This window comes from Temnothorax longispinosus, chromosome 6 (assembly GCF_030848805.1).
Source record: "Temnothorax longispinosus isolate EJ_2023e chromosome 6, Tlon_JGU_v1, whole genome shotgun sequence".
Taxonomy (NCBI): Eukaryota; Metazoa; Arthropoda; class Insecta; order Hymenoptera; family Formicidae; genus Temnothorax; species Temnothorax longispinosus.
The window spans coordinates 2,649,121-2,666,233 of NC_092363.1; the positions used below are offsets into that span (position 1 = coordinate 2,649,121).

Here is a 17,113-nt window from a genome sequence, read left to right on the forward strand (position 1 = left end):
TTTAATTAATTATACTTACCGGTGCATGCCTCAGTCATCAATATAAACTTGTCCGGGTACTTATCATGCGTTAGGGTCAGCCTAATCGGTGAAAAAAAATCATCAGCGTACCAATGGACCGCAACACCGGAGAACAGCTCCCGAGCTTTCAGATTATTGAACATCGTCTCGGGAAACCACGGTAATTCGAAGCGTTGATCGTCCATCGCCATGTAGACGGGATTATATCCGGCATTGGACAAAATCGGAGCTAAAAAATCCGTGGACCAAGTCGCCGACGCGGTAGGCGTCCAACCCATGGCGTTGAAGGGGAAGAATGGGATAAATCCATCTAATGGTTCGTTGCCCGGCGTTATGCCCCATATATTTATACCAAGCTCTTTGTACGCGTCAAAGAACTTTTTGATATACTCAGCATAAAGTGCATAATATTCACGTTTTAGGACACCTGTCGAGATTATTGTACATTACGGCATTTCATATTTAATTATCGAAGCACCTAATAGTAAAAACAAAATATAATAACATCTACAAACTCATTTTGAGTTTATAGACGAGAGAAGACGAAAATATTAAGTTAAATTTAATGTTTGAAATAAAAACATCAACTTTTTGTAGTATTAATAATTTTGTTAAAAACCTGATTTTCTGGAGAGATGTTATCTGATTATAATTACGGAGGGCGAAGTAAGATAGACTGTGAAATGAAATGGACCAGTTATTATCTTTTGTTTCTTTCAAATTTAAGAAAGATAAAAAAATAGAACTTTAATTTGTGATGGTATCTCGTTTCATTCCTACAAATATATGAATTATTATTGCTGATAAATATACAATAATTGACTCCAAATTAACGAAGTAACTTCCTTTTTAATGTTTTCCAACTATATAAAAGTATTTTAAAATTATTTTAAATAATTGCTCGTTTCAATATCATATTTTTATGATTAAATCAATATTTGCTTTCGCGTTAAAAAATATTTCATAAATAATGTAAAGTTTTGATTTCAAATTGATCAGATGATTTATTTCCTGCTCCATTTCATCCCACTCCGATCTGATTTTACGTTTTACCTCTGGTAGCTGGTAATTCATTTTTGCGAAATTTCAATAAAAATAGACTTTTGTGAATTTTTAAAATTCAATATAATCGTATATAATAAATACTCGTTTCCGTGCAAAAGTTTCTCTGTTTGAGCAAGACATACCCCACGTTATGCTATTTGTGTTTTTCATCCACGGAGGTGCGCTCCATGCAGTCGTGAATATTCTGTAATTTTCCGGATTGGGCATAATACTCTGGATATAATGTAGATATCCGATTTTGTAATAGTCTTCCTCCACAAGTGAGAAATGACTTAACGTAACATCGCCGGGTGTGTCGTCGTACGTGTACGGTCTCGTCGAGAAATCGGTACCCGCGATAGGTATACGAGTGAACGTGTATCTGCTACCGTTGGAACCAAAATACGACCTGAAAATAAATGCACGTGAACGGTTATGCGTGAATATGCGAAAAGGTGCCTTTTCATGCTGACGCTCGACGCTCGATTTGGGCGTCAAACTTGATCACGTGATAGGTCACGTGATAGTCTTTTTAATTCCAGCGTCAAATGGCAAAAGCTCAACTGTGTTCAGCTTTGACGCTTGACGCTCGTTTCAGTCAATTGCTTGTTTTGACGCTCGCATATCTGATGCTATTTCGCCTTCTTATCGATGAAGTTGGTCACGTGACCAGTTTTGACGCCCAAATCAAGCGTCGAGCGTCAGCATGAAAAGGCACCTAAACGGATTAAATCCAGTTAGACAAATTTGCGGCAATTTTACGAAACCCGATAGATCGTTAAATTTTGCCTGAATAGTTGCTGCGTTTCACGTTACAATAGATAGCAGTTAACGCACTTTGCTCGATTTCAATACCGTAGAAATATTTATCTTGCGCTAAAGAATTGTAATTTATGCTTCTAATTCGTTTTCATTTTACCAGCAGAAGAGGTAATGCAATTCTGCTATTATCCCCACAGCAGGATTAATATGCTTCGCCCGGAAAATTATTCTGCCACCGCTTATTGAATCAATATGTTAATTAATATATGATTAATAGCTAATTGGAAAACTTTTGCTTCGCCTTTTAGAATTTACTAACGTATTTTAACGGGATTTCATATTACTTGAATTATTCTCAGAAAGTTTTAAAAGATCTTGACAATAAATGAGAATTTAATAAGAAATTTAATTCTTTCTAAAAAAAATAACAGAAAAAAGATTTAGGAGAAGAATTTTTATTGACATCTATAACGCAAAGCGGAAATGGAAATTTTCAACCTTTCGTGACGATAACCTATTGTTATCGTCACGAAATATTAGCACTGATAGTGCACGACAGTGTCGTAATTACTTGGTTTTCATAAAAAACAACATTGCAGGTGAATATTGAACATTATTAAAATTTTATTATACCGCACGAAAATTTATGTCGTTCTCCCAATCGTTTTTTTTTCTGTCACTGTTATCGCTCGCCTAAAAATAATGCCGACCACGTACTCAAGTAATACGCGTTGAGTCTTATTGCTGAGAGTTCTAATGTTGAGAGCGGCGGCGTCAGTCATTGCTCCGCCAAATCCTTGTATCCTTTGATACTTCTCACTACTGTCCACCGTGAGAACCACGTCGTTGTCGGGCTTATTTTTGCCGACGAAGTTATCGACGTTTAGCTGCATCCTTTTGCCATCTTGAGTAGATGTGTACCATAAAACCTGGTTCTGTTGCAAGTTCGGCTCGCTTATCGTATCGCAATACGTCGAGTTACAGACGCATACTGTACGACCTTCGCCGAATGAACGTGGTATACAGTTGTCTCCTGCAATGGAAAGAACATTCAATTGCACGTTCCGACACTTAAGTTGTCATGCATACTTTTTTAATTGACACGCTGTTACACAAAAATCTTTTTAAAAATATCAGAGATTCCACAGAAGAAATATTGAATGTCTCTCTTTCCCTTATCGTTCTCTATGTACATCAGAGAAGAGTCAGAAACTTTGCTTGTTAAACTGTGTCGCGAAATTAAATTCTCCCGTTTTAGTAAGTCCGAACTGCGCTGATTGTATGCAAAAGTCGCAGGCTTAAGGAAGTCGTTTATCTTTACTTAAGTGTACTTTTGCTGAAAATTTTGCTGAAATCGATATCAGCGCGATTTGCATTCGCCGGTGACATTTCATCGAAATTCATGACGTTGCAAAACGAGGTTTATATTACTTTCAAAATAGAGGCGCAGCAAAGTAATAGAGATAGGCCTACTAGTTGTGTAAAGTGATAATAATCGTAATTAATGCAGAATTAATATGTAATACGTAAAATAACTTAAATATGAAAACATTTCTTACAATAAATAAGTCTTCTCGTTTTCCTTTTTTATAAACAATAACATAGGTATCTTTTTAAATAGCCAAAACTTAATTACATTGTAATTAGTAAATTATTTATAGTATTTATTTACATTTAAAAAAACATAAGAGTAATGAGAGTTATAATACATAGGCTGCGTTCGGAGAGCGCGCTATATTATCGCTATTTGCTTATTCCATCTTTATTTTACATCTGATGAGCGATAAAGATAGAATGATGTAATAGCGCTAATAGCGCGCTCCCCGAACGCGGCCATATACTAAGTATAAATAATTTAACTAAGAATATAATATAATGTCTCTCGGTTACTTGGAAATTTTTTCACTAGTCACGAGAGATTTCGAAGACTTTCCGTGGTTAACCCTCCGAGAACACATCGAGTCAATTTGACCGTTTTTTTTTAAATAAAAAAATAAAATTTTGTTCGTAAATTACGTAAAAAAAAACCTCAAATTGAAAAAAATTTTTTTAAATATGTAAATAATTTCAACGGCACTTTTTATTTATATCAATTGATTTAACAATGTTCCAAGTACATCTGGAAATTTTTTCAAGCTGATCGCACTCGTCAATTTAAAATGGTGGACGATCAAAGTGTGTGTAGGGTCAGATTGACCCAGAGTGTTCTCCGTGAATGAAAAAATAGGTGTGTTCGCGGAGGGTTAAAAGGAATTCCAAACGTTATTAAACATTCGTCTTTAATTGCACTTACCTTTCACTGTGACCAAAGCAACAATTAGAATTACTGCGCGTAGCATCTTGAGTTATGGCGAGGAATACTTTTTAGTCTGCAAACGTGTAATAAAGTGTATCACTTATGTATATCATTTAAACCGAACGCTCGTGATATATAAAAATATAGTCAGATTATAGTAGTGTATATGTGCTATATGCTATATGTTACATATGTAGTTTAATTAATAAAGCTAACATTTGCAATAACAATCATCAGTACGTAAAGTTCGTAAACAGATATAATTAGAATTAATTTATCTGTGATTTATTGTTAGTATATCGTTTTTACTCAATTATTGATAATTTGTTACATGTTTCTAATGCCCATTCATGTTATTTATAAAAGAGTATTGCTTTTTAGCTATTTCTATATCTATTTTATTATTTTCATATCTATTCAAGAAATAATAACAAAATAATTTTACATAGTAATCGTATTTGTACCGATATCGCGTACACGTACTATATACGCTATAAAACACGTTAAAAATGTCTAATTTTACCGATATTGGAGACGTCAAATATTCAAAACTGTTATAGTACCGATGTATACACAATTTTTCGATAATATTGATTCCCAGTGTTACTATTCTTATATTATATTGAATGTCGTTATTAGTAAATTAATTTATTTCAATTATTAGATAAAATCTCGAGAAATGTACTGATATATAAACGGTATGTTTTACATCCTTTTTTATTCTTGCTTTCATTTTACTCGCATTTTCCTGTAGCTGTGATTAATTGTTTTTTTTTTTTTTAATTATTTATGTAAATTGCATTATACACAAAAGAGTTATAAAATCCCAAGTTATTCAAACCTTAAAAAAACCTTTGAAGAGTTAAGAATAGGCTTTGATTACTACACAATCATTAAAAGTATAATGCCCATTGTTGAACTATACACATTTGAAGATAAATTGAATTAAACTCTAAAAAAAAGGATTGTCGACATTATGAATTGTTAACGGTTGTCCTCTCTTTTTATTCTTTTGTACGCCTATTTTTCGTACCTGAGTACTGTTGAGAATTTTATTATCCGTAGTACAGAAACATTACTGTTGTTCGTTTTGGAACGGTACGATGATGACTGAAGAACAGTGCGACATTATTCGTAAGCGTTGGCTCCGTCAGTCACGTGTTCCTATCGGAACACACCGCGATCTTTCCGATAAGTCGACGACTTATTTATCAGTAATAACATTTTAATTAATGCGCATTCTGTTAATAACTTAGGATACAATATCTCTTTTGTGGAAACAAAAGTTATTCTTGCAACGATGCGTTCGAAGTTCAAAAGATTATTTTTAATTTAGGATTTGATGTATAGGCTCCACGTTGGAAATCGCGGTAAATGATGGGCGAAAGTTATTTTAAATAAAAAAAAATATAATAAAAATAACTTTCGCGTATCATTTACCGTGTCTGGCTCTTAATTAGTCCGTTTGTCTTATATTTTAATTTAGGGTTGTTAGATACATACGTTTATATGTAATTAAGTAATGAGACAAATTGATTGAATTAAGCTTGCTTATGATCATAATCTTATTTACAGCTCTGCTTCGAGAACAGCTGCGCTTGAGATATAACACATACTTAAAATAATATTTAATTTTAACAAATTTGAGCATATCGTAAGTAAATACAGATATTTGTTTAGATTTTAAAAATAGATTTGTTATTACATTAGAACTGTCAAGGAGATCAAAATGATTTGTTTGACATCTTTTTATAATTATTACTCCTTTTTAAAACATTTTAATTTCTAAGATTTTCTTTATATACGGATAATTAATTATATATAATTGTTTTTTCTCTTTTTCGTTTTTCCCCTTAAGATTTATATATGTAGTATACCTAATACTTAAATATATTGGGATGGGTTATTTTGATCCTTCACAAAACGTAAGTAAAATTTTGATTACATTTAGAAGTTTCTTATAAACTTTCAGGATTCTTCCAGACCACTGGAAATAAACTCGTCCCAGTATACCTTGGTATAATATATAGAAATCTTATAAAATGCGCTATATATACAAGGTGTGATGTAGGCAAATATATTGCATTTCAAATGTATTGCTGTCACATAGAAATTTTATAAAGAAATGTATTGTTAACCTTTAAAGCACGGGCAGGTTTTTTTATAACTTGTGTACAATGTACTCGTAGGGCTTAAAAATAGGCTTCCCGTCTGGTACGTTAACAAAGATGGAAAAATTACATAAAATATTTATATAATTGTAAATTTTATATAAATTATTATTTATATTTAGTTTCGAATGAGAAATATGGAAGTACTTTTTGCAAAATCTCGTTATAAAAATATATTTTGAAATTTATAAAAAATGCAAATTGATAAGGACTTTGTAAGACTAGAGTAGGATTGTAGGAAAATAGTAAAAGTAGAAGAGATATAGTATCTAAAGGTTTCACAAAAAAGTTCTAAGAAGATAAAAGTAATTAAAAACTCGGAAATTAGCTTCAATTCTCGGAATTCTCTTTCTTAGATTTCCTGCAGAACTAAAAGAACTCAACAACGTAAAAAATCCTTATACATATATGATATTTTAGCGCATAAACAGTTTGAAGCCTAAAAATAGGCTTTTAAGTCCTTTAAAGACTAATGTGTTATAAATGACTTAAATTAGTTATAAATGAAAAAATATGACGGATTAATGCGAAAGACAATGTCCATCGTATATTGCATATATGTGAGAGCAAATAAGCGTAAAACAAGTATATTTGTAATTGATGTCGAGTTCTGCTCCATATCATAACATTATATGTAATTTATTTTCAAAAAACGATTTTTCTGAGTTACTGAAAAGTAAAATATTAAAATCTATATTTAAGTACAAGGGATTCAAAACGCAAAAATCATAATTTAGAATTGCACTACACTAAGATATAAATTTTAGTTGTAACGCTCTTTTTATTTACCATTTTTGAGATTGCATTTGATTTTTTCAATACAATGGTAATTTTTGAACAAGCATATCAAAGTACACAAATATACACCTACAAATAATTTTATCTATAGAAGAGCACACTTAAAAAGTATACTCTTAAAAACATCTGCAAGAAATATGCTGAATAATATATGAAACTGTTGAACAAGCAAGCATGGTGATGAGAGAAGTATGCTCTTGCTGTTCAACAGTTTTATATATTATTCAGCATATTTCTTGCAGATATTTTTAACAGAATACTTTTTAAGTGTACTCTTCTATAGATAAAATTATTTGTAGGGCTGAAACAACTGAGAGAAAATAGAAAGTATGTAGAAAAAAATTTTCAAATAATATATAAAAAAAGAATTCAAGAAAGAAGATTTAAGATTTACGAAACTTGAAAAAGCATGATAGATGGAGATATATATGAAGAGAAATTAGAAGAAGGTCTAATGGGGAGTGGACTAACAAGGCTGAGGGCATGCTGAGAAAGTTAGAAAGCTAAAAAAACACAAAAGATTTGTCGAAGTGAGAAGGAAATAGAATTAAAATAATGTAGGGAGGGAGGGAAGAGGAGGTGGTAGGCAGAGGAGTGTGTGTCTTGTGTGTGCGTGTGTGTTGTGTGTGTGTACCGGAATGCATTGAAATCAAATGGAGATAAAGAAGAAAGAAAAGGAAATATAAAGAAAAAAAAATGAGCAGAGAATAAGGTAGTCGTCTTTCGTATATAAATATTCTAAGTTATGTAAGAATTATATTTCATAAATAATACGATAAGATAAAAGGTACGCATCAATCATCAGATAAGTCGATAAAAATACTCGGTTTTAATCATAACAAATATATATCTCTCTCTTTTTCTCGTTATCTATTTCTTATTATGTTATATAATTTTGATTACACACGATGGTAAACAATACGCAAAAAATTAGCATTTAAAATTCAATCGTAATATACTCACACGTAATTCGTAATCGCGTAATTCGCGAAGTTACTATATTGAATAATCTCAGTCTTTTCTTCTCGTAACTTCCTGCAATGCAGTTTCCTAATGGATATGCTGCACTTGTATAGTATAATTTAATATCTTCCTGGTACATTAGCTTAATAACTAACTATATCATCTAAAGATTTGCTCTACATAGATTCACGGACTAAGGTTTCAGTTCAATTAGATAGCAATTAGCGTCAGTACTAATCGGACGGAGTTAACTATTTACTCGTGTTACGTCTGATCATATTAAGGGGGCATATACCTTTCTCGGACCAAAAAAACAGCATATTTCACGATTTTTTTCCGGCGAAAATATAAAAAATACGAGGATCGGGTTTTTTGCAAATGAAAGTACATATTTTAAAGTGCATTTCCTGATTTTTGTTTTTTATTAGTGATGAAAACCCCTTCCCTTACAGCCCCTTGCCCTAGGCCCTGCTTGTCATGTAGGATTTTGCGGTACCGGCGGAATCTCCGAGCTAGTTCATCTGAAGACAAAAAATAAAAAAAGGTCTTAAAGTTTAATAATTTTTCTAGTCCTTGACCCATCCTTTTTTGAAAATTCAAATTTTCAATAAAATAGCAGATTGTCAAAATTTAGGTATCAATTTTCAACAAAAATTTCAATCTTTTTTGTTTAAAAAAAAAATATATAAAATCAAAATTTTTCAAAAAGCATGGGTCAAGGACTGGTAAATTTTATAAACTTTTATTTAAAAAAAAATTAAATAAATCGGTTGATCCATTACCGAGATATTTATGGTACCGACTTGAAAAACATGGTTTCGAGAAAAACGCGTTTATATATAGTTTCAGAACAAGTTTACACTATGATAACTGTTTTCTCACGACTTACATGTAATCATCTATTCCAGGGCCATACAGGGAATCCTCCAGGGCAAGGTGCTCATCATTTTGATGGTTTTTTTCAAGGCGGTGCTGTAGTCGGGCCTCCCGTGTTGCATGCTGCTCTCGGACGTCTGCTTGATCGCAGCGGCGAGTGTCACTCAACGCAGCAAATTGTACTGCGTTTTGTCCAACTGCTATTCCCATTGTACTCATTACTTTCAAAAGAGCTAAGGTTCCTTCGTTAAATAAACAAACAGCGAGAAAAGTCGCAATTTCGACGACTCGAGCGCTACTGTTTATATTTTTTGGAGCATCCTCCAGATCAAGTTATTATAACTTTCGTTCGTGTTTTGAGTATATCCGCCAAGGCAACATTTCAATAACGACTCATTTGAAAGATCTTCGTATATAGGGCGAATTGCATTCAAAACGTCGTCAGATAAGGTATCGTAGCTTTGCTCGTACTTGTCCAAAGATCCGTTCGCTTTTGCTAGCGCTCGGACGGCGCTCAGTACAAAGTGCTGTAACTTCTTCAATTTTTCGAATTTTTTTAAATGGCTTTGGATTTACATTCCTGAAATGTTGTTCTTTCGAAATATGCAATAAAAAAAAATCGATTTTTTGAAGCCGAGAAAGGTATATGCCCCCTTAAATACCCACGACACTGCTAACCTACATCGTTCCATAATTATCTTATTGCTACCATATAATCTCTAAAAACAGTAGCAATCACGATAAGTGCATATGATAAATCATTTCTGTTAGATTCTCAAATAGAAAAAATTTAGAAGAAAGGAAAATGCCATGGATTTCGCATTAAATGCAGACGACAAATAATAATTGAATATAAATCTGTCGAACAGCGCTATTGAAAGAAAAAAAATTCTTTTACATCAAATCATTGTAAGTAACGAAAGTGAATTTTGTATGTAATCCTAATAAAGGAAAGAAAATTTTGAATGGATCCTGGTCGGCAATTGGCGGCATCGATTGCAAAGCCTAACAGAGAAACCTATATTATTGTACATTTAATGGAAATATAAAAGATACATTGTACTATAGGAATTCAAAGAAACGGTCGCTGTAGATATTAGTAGCCAACAATTCATTAATTTAAATGACAAATCAGATTTAAAATGGATGAAATCAGTTCGAGTAAAATAGGTTCAGATAAAATCGGATTAAAATTCGTAAGGAATTGATGAATGGAAAAGCAATATGATTTTGCCATATCGGAGCTAAGCCTATCGTCAAATAGAATTAAACAGATTATTCTTCATAGTAGCTTCCAGTTAAGCTGGGATTTTCATGCGCCTTTATATTCTCAACTCCCTGTGGAATATCGAATGTTTCGCTAGCAATTATTTGAACGACATAACGACGTTGGAAGAAGTAGTCCAGTAATGTATCGATAAATTTTTCATTCCAAAACTGTCTGTCGCGACGGAATTTGACAATTGCCTAAAAGATGGTAGACTTGTATTTTCTATCTCTATTTTCTTTAAAGTTAGGCCGCCATTATTTGAGATGTTACATCGTGGTTTGAAATTCATGGGTTGGTTGATACCGATTGGCACGAGCAAGAGGCACAATGCCTTATGCCTATAGGCACAATACCGTATTAATCAACCCATGAACTTCAGGCTACGATGTGACATTTCAAATAATGGCGACACCTCGGGCGACACTTTAAATCAATACTGACAATAAGAGAGAAAGAAATGCAAGATGACGTAGCATGCTGACTAACACTGAAGATGATCCAATGGCAGGATCGAAACGTTTGTAATGTTTTGTAAATTTTAAGGCGAAGAAATAAAGAAAAGAGAAAGCACGAAAATCTCGCGTTGGCTCTCATATATAGCTCCTTATTTAACATTTGAATTTTAATCTTCTGATCTGAGCCAATATATATTCTGTTTGTTTTTTGCATATCTCTGTCCTTTAGACTTTTAGACTTTAGATCTTCCGTACAGCTCTCCAATGGCAATGTTCAGTCTATTATATACTCATACATAGAGTGATCTATAGATGTCTATGGTGACAAGTAGACGAATCTGAAGGACGGAGATATATCACGGACCGGAAGGACAGAGTATTAAGGTAAAATTTCATGGGCAGTGAAAAGTAGCAGCAGATCGTACTGATTGGCTACAAAATAGAGAAGTTCTAGGAACTCGAGAACTTCTCTATTTTATAGCCAATCAGTACGATCTGCTGCTGCTTTTCACTGCCCATGAAATTTCACCTTTAGACGAAGGGAGTAAAGTTTTTCTGCGGAAACGCGGATCGGCGGAAGGCTCGCGGGTAGCGTACGGTGGATGCTAGTTAAGGTAAACAATTGCCGGTCGTTACCTTCGGCCTATGCCAAAGCACTCGCCGAGGGCTCGCTCTCGCCGCTCGGACTCTGGAACGCTTCGCTCTCAGAATCCTTCGCGACGACCGTGGTCCGCATCCGCTCCACCAAAATCAAAGAATAGAACCTTCAGTTTTTCCCTTCATAATATATATATATTTATATATATATATATATATATATATCCCTATTCACTCCAACGTTTTTTTCGCCCCAATAATCCTCCAACCATGCACTTTCGAGTCCCACGTGTTTTTTATAATGTTAATAGCTTTGAAAAATTCCCCAAAAATTATTATAATATCTTTGTACCTTCGACTAAAAATCAATGTAAAGAACATTTGAAAATCATTTATTTAAATATTTTTTACAACAATTATATGTTGACAAACACACGTTACGACTCGTTTCACTTAAAAAATCATAACTCACGAACAAATTGACGAAACTTAATGAACCAAAACGCAAATTAAAGCTAAAAGTAGTGCAAATGAGAAAAAAAATATGAGATAATTATTAATTAAATAGGAATACTTAATTTCGTCGCCGCAAATTTGGTAATTTTTAAATGGTACAGAAGGACTTTAAGAACTTAAAGAATACTAGAAAAAGAATTTCTGAATAAGAAAAGGCGAATTTGAAGTGTGACAGATATTTTTTATGTAAAAAAATTAATTTTTTTTATAATCGTAGCTTCTCCCCACCTCTTCCACCTGCCTCTAAGCCATAATAGACCTCTGTGGAATGTTAAATTTCTTTTTTAACGATAAAAATATTTTAAATACGGTTAAATTATACACAAAAATACATTTTTATCGAAAAAAATGCTCATTTACCTTTCACACAACACTGACGTAATCCTCCAACCATGCACTTTCATGTCCCACCGAGATTTTGATTGTTCCCCGTTTCGAGAGTAAATGAGCTAGGACTTTGAAATTTTTACCTGAGGTTCCCCGCCACAATAACTTTTTTCCGGCGTGGAGGGGATTCTCCCACAATCATTTGTTTTCCGGAACAAACGACTGTTAGAAATTCGTGGAACACGAAAGGCATGGTTGGAGCGAATAGGGATATATATATATATATATATATATATATATATATATATATTCATTTTAATAAAAAAAAGATAATATTGGTTCAGCCATTAGTCACGCCTGTATGTCCTTGTGACCGATCCGCCTTGTCCTGTTAGTTCGTCTTTCAGATTACTTAAGTCACGTGACTTTGGCTATGACTTCCTTGTCATTATTGCCATATGTCTTCGAGCGGATTACATCTTTTAGAAATATATACTAAAAAGACAAAAGGTAAATGTAAGATTCTGTAGACTGGACTGTTGTTCCTCACAGAATGACACTGCAACTGCATTAGAAGGTTACACATCTATAAGGTGACGTCTTCCGTCTTTCGGAAGAGACGTTAAACCGTTGGTCCAAAGGAAATGATAATGGTAATAGTAATGGATGATAATGGTAATGGTAATGGATGAGTTGGGTACGTTCTTTAAAAACGCCCTTCCCCCTTGACTTGGATTGGATAGGGTTGGGTACGTCCCTTTAAAAACGCCCTTCGGGGCCCCTCGGGGTAAATAAAGTATATATCTTTATCTTTATCCTATAAGATGACGTTAAGGTATAAAATTGATGAATGGATGAGATCTTGAAAAATGTGTTAGGTTCTTAAAACCTTGAAAGTCTTTAAAGAACGTGTGGACTAGTATTGTATTCATGGGCTCTGAAGCCTTTGTACATCCTTACTATTATATAAAGGGAGAAGTTTGTTTGATGTTCCATTGTTCAGGGTAATGGAAAAAAGAAACGGTTTCAAGATATCTGCGCCGCATGTGGACTATTATTTTCACACATTTTAATAATAATGGTTATATCTCTTTTGTACTTTTTTCACACATTGCATGAAACGTACACGCTCCACGATGAACTTTACGTTCAGGTCGTTTGATATTTTCGTTACTATATGTAACGTTATTATAAAACATTATAACACATTTATCACATCGTGACATCTTTTAATAATAGTGAATTTATACGATATATCTTATAAGCATAACTATTAGTTTGGACAATGTGAGGCGCATGTGATCTACGCAGCCTGAACGGAAAATAAACTCGATTTGACAGGGAATTTATTTTGTCCATGAATTTATTTTGATATTTATTTCGTCCATCTCGGAAAACATGCTCAAACATTGAGAAGGCATTGTCGGTCACCCGCCTATGCCTATACCTTTTCTTCCCACGTTATTATAAGTACCATTTATTATATATATGGTCGGTCGCAGGCAGTAACCTTGCATACGTGGCCTCTGACGATGAGATATATGTGAATAATCTCCTTTTTATACGAGGTTTGGCTTTACGCACCAAGACACTCTTTTCCTTCTGCCCTCATTATATTCTTGACATTAGTCCCGACGTTATTCCTATACGAAAGGTAAGCATTCGTCAATACTCTCTTTGGACTCGTTCTATATTATATCGTCTATATATATCGTCTCAACAATATACGGTTTCGAATCTCTCACCATAATCTTAGTATATCTTAGATTAATAAAGTATACTTTGCTCAGCGTTATTATATCTTATTTGGGCATAAAGTCGACAACCACATCTTCGCTCCCTATTGGTTTTTCGGACCGAGCGATACTTACAATTAGAAAACGCTATCCTCCCCTTCCCCGCCCCGCAAACGACATCGATGCTCGAGCGGGGAGATGAGTCGAGCTGACAATCTTCTGATTAATTGAAAAAAAAATCTAAATTAAATTTTTTGATCAATCTAATATTTAACGCTTTAAAAATGCATTCAATCTTATTCGTTTCATATATTTTCGTTGAACTTTTGCATGAAAGACGTAATTTTATCAGAACAAGTCGACGAGAGAAGAACGTCGTCGTCGCTGTCGTCGCGGTCGCCGCCGTCGTTGGCGGTGGAAACGAGGGCGGGAGTCAGGACATCGGCAAGATAAAGGATAAGGATTTGAGAAGTGTGACATATTCAATTTTGCAGCGAAGCGATACGTCTCTCCCGTTGAGTGTCGCGCGGTCGTTCGCGCGCGCGGACGCCCGGCGAAGACGCTTATATCCGCGGCTGGGAGAGAGATCCTTCGGCTTTTTGCGACACGTAACGAAATTTACGAGGCGATATTGTCATTTTCGTCACGTAGCCGCACGGCGATGAACGGGACGTGCCGCTACGTCTCTGCTCGGCGTCATTATTGTCGTCTCGCCCCCCTCCCCCCCCGAAACGCAGGAAATTGAAAACACTAAGGCACCTCCCGCCTCTCTCCTCTTCTCCTTCACCTGATACAACGCAACGAATGCAGATTCACGCGTGCGTTTCACCGTGTACCAGCACGGATCTCGCGGAACGCGGCGCCGCAATTCTGTCCGTATACCTGTTAAACCCTTGCCTTGGTGAATTTGTGAAGCGTGTACATCTCTCTCTCTCTCTCTCCCTCTCTCTCTCTCTTTCTCAATGATTACATCTCTTAATTGAGAGCGGGGCTTTCGCTGTGTAAAACTCATCGTTTACACATTATACATTTACACACTGCTTCATTTTACAATTTGAGAAATTCTGAAACGCTTATTTGATAGATTTACATTCGTTAAACAATTTATATTCGTTAAACAAACTTTTCGCGGTGCGATAAAGAGGGAAATTGGAAATGATGTGTTTTCACGGTTCGCTGCAGAGTATGCGGGATCGTAAAATAGGTCGTTTGGAAAATGGTAGTCTATGTTAAACTTCAATCTCGACGAGATATAACGCTTAAACTTGTAAAAAGTACTGATAAATGTGAAAAAAATCAAACGATACTCGACAAAAAAGGAGGAAAAAATAGACAAATATTGATTATAATTTATAGAAGAAAACTTGATACTCGATTCGATTAAAAATAGATGTACAATGTGCATCAAAATTAAATAGAGCATTATTCATAATTTATTTTAAAACAAATGTGGTGACAAACGTTTAATTAAAACTAATGCCAATAGACGTTCGTTCGACCGGGTTTTAATATATGGCGCGGTGTCGCGCACTATTGCGCATATTTGCACGATTTTGTTATACATCGGTGGTATATAACAGCGAGCGCAATTGACGATTGGTATAATTCTCGATCCGCAAAACGGTATATATATTTTAATATAACCGCCGGAGGGGTTTGGCACGATCGACACGGAAATCCGTGCCATATATGACAAACTGTTCGCCGCAATTAGAAATAGGCGGATGCGGGACAAGCCCCCTGCGAATGTTGTCACGATATCGGCGCGATATCGGCGAATCCGTACGCGCGTGTACGTGGGCCTGCAAACGTCGCTCTTCCAATATGCCGATACGATTGTGCAAATAGGAACGATAACATCGTGACGAATAAAATCGACAAACGCATTGTTCTCTCTTATCTCATCACGTTTATCCAATCCGCACTCTGTTGGTACCATAAATATTGGTATCACAGACCTTTAAAGATGACAATGATCTCAGTGATAATCTGGATAATATCTTGTAATCTGCGAAAAGAATTTGTAAACTCGTAATACTTCTTTTTTTGGTTTAATTAACTGATTTCTATTATGAGGCAAACGGTGTTGCTGATAGCGAGTACAAATCGATCGGTATGCAAATTCGCACTCATTGCGGGGAATGCTAGAATTAATAACGATGCGTGAAAAGGCGCGAATTACATTAATGGAATATGCATCGTGCGAGAACGCGTTGATTCGAATGCGAAAATTCGGTTGCCTCCACTTATCGTCGGAAGTTTTCGGCGAAATTCGTTCGATTCGCGCGTTATTTAACAGGACGTATTGTGTATTGTGGACCGGATAATTCGGCGCGAACCGTTTTACCGCTCGTTGCAAAATATGGAAAATACGGAGACGGGAGAGATAAACTTATGGATGCCATTCGCGGAAGTAGTAACGACGCCGCGTCGCAAATAATTGAGGGCGCGTCGCGAAATATCGTTGTAGCCTCTTCGTCGAGAATTCCCGCTCGCATTGCGCGTGATTCGTTTCCGGGCTGCGACCGGGAGATGTAAATTTCACGTTATTATTGAAATCAGTAGATTGAACCGTTAACCGCAGCTGGGAGCTGTATGCAGTGTCATTGGTTGCACATGCGGCCGATACATTATGAAAGAAAAAAGACACCCAGAGAGAAAGAGAGAGAGAGAGAGAGAGAGAGAGAGAGAGGGGAAAGAGGGAAAGCGCTTTTCGGGAGTGCGGATGCATTTTATCATTTTATTTCAATCCGGTATCGGCCCCTATCTGTCGTGTTCACTTCACTTTATCGACTGCATCCGGCAGTTCATCGTTTTATAATGCCCAAATCAGCATTGACACGTAAATGCTTTTATATTTCAGATCGACCGAGTATCTTTCCAATAATCGCTTCGATTCAGACACAAAACGTGTCTGTTGTAAATTAATAATATTCGACAGCCGAGACGGGATTTTTACACATGAAGACAGACGCGGATATAAGGACTTTATACATGTTGCACTTAAGTAATTTGTTCAAGGAGTGCTAAAAGTTGAAAACCTTGCGAAAATTCATTTAGAGCGCAAAGATTTCATTTAGGCGGTGATGCGCACGGAGACTGATTAGTAAACGATAACTGTTTATCGTTGACGTAATGACCGCGCGGTAATGACGCATAACTATTGAATATTTATAAACTGTCTACGATTAGCTGTCGTCGAGGAAAGTATACAAAAATAGCAAAGACTTTATCAAACTGATGAAAAATTTAATAACTATACTATCAACTTTCGTGTATTA

At 35.1% G+C, this 17,113-nt stretch overlaps 1 protein-coding gene and 1 pseudogene across 1 annotated transcript in view; both read right to left on the reverse strand.

The window, feature by feature from the left end:
- Positions 1–5: 5 nt before the first annotated feature.
- The window catches only part of LOC139814711 (lysosomal acid glucosylceramidase-like), a 102,485-nt gene continuing 85,377 nt past the window's right edge, over positions 6–17,113 (reverse strand). Inside the window, exons 2-5 of the mRNA XM_071781184.1 lie at positions 4,121–4,196; positions 2,545–2,860; positions 1,209–1,474; positions 6–448 (exon numbers count right to left, since the gene is read on the reverse strand). Coding sequence (XP_071637285.1) covers positions 6–448; positions 1,209–1,474; positions 2,545–2,860; positions 4,121–4,166 — 1,071 coding nt within the window. The 5' untranslated portion in view covers positions 4,167–4,196. The remainder of the gene's footprint in view (positions 449–1,208; positions 1,475–2,544; positions 2,861–4,120; positions 4,197–17,113) is intronic.
- Positions 8,941–9,623, reverse strand: LOC139814847 (uncharacterized; annotated as a pseudogene).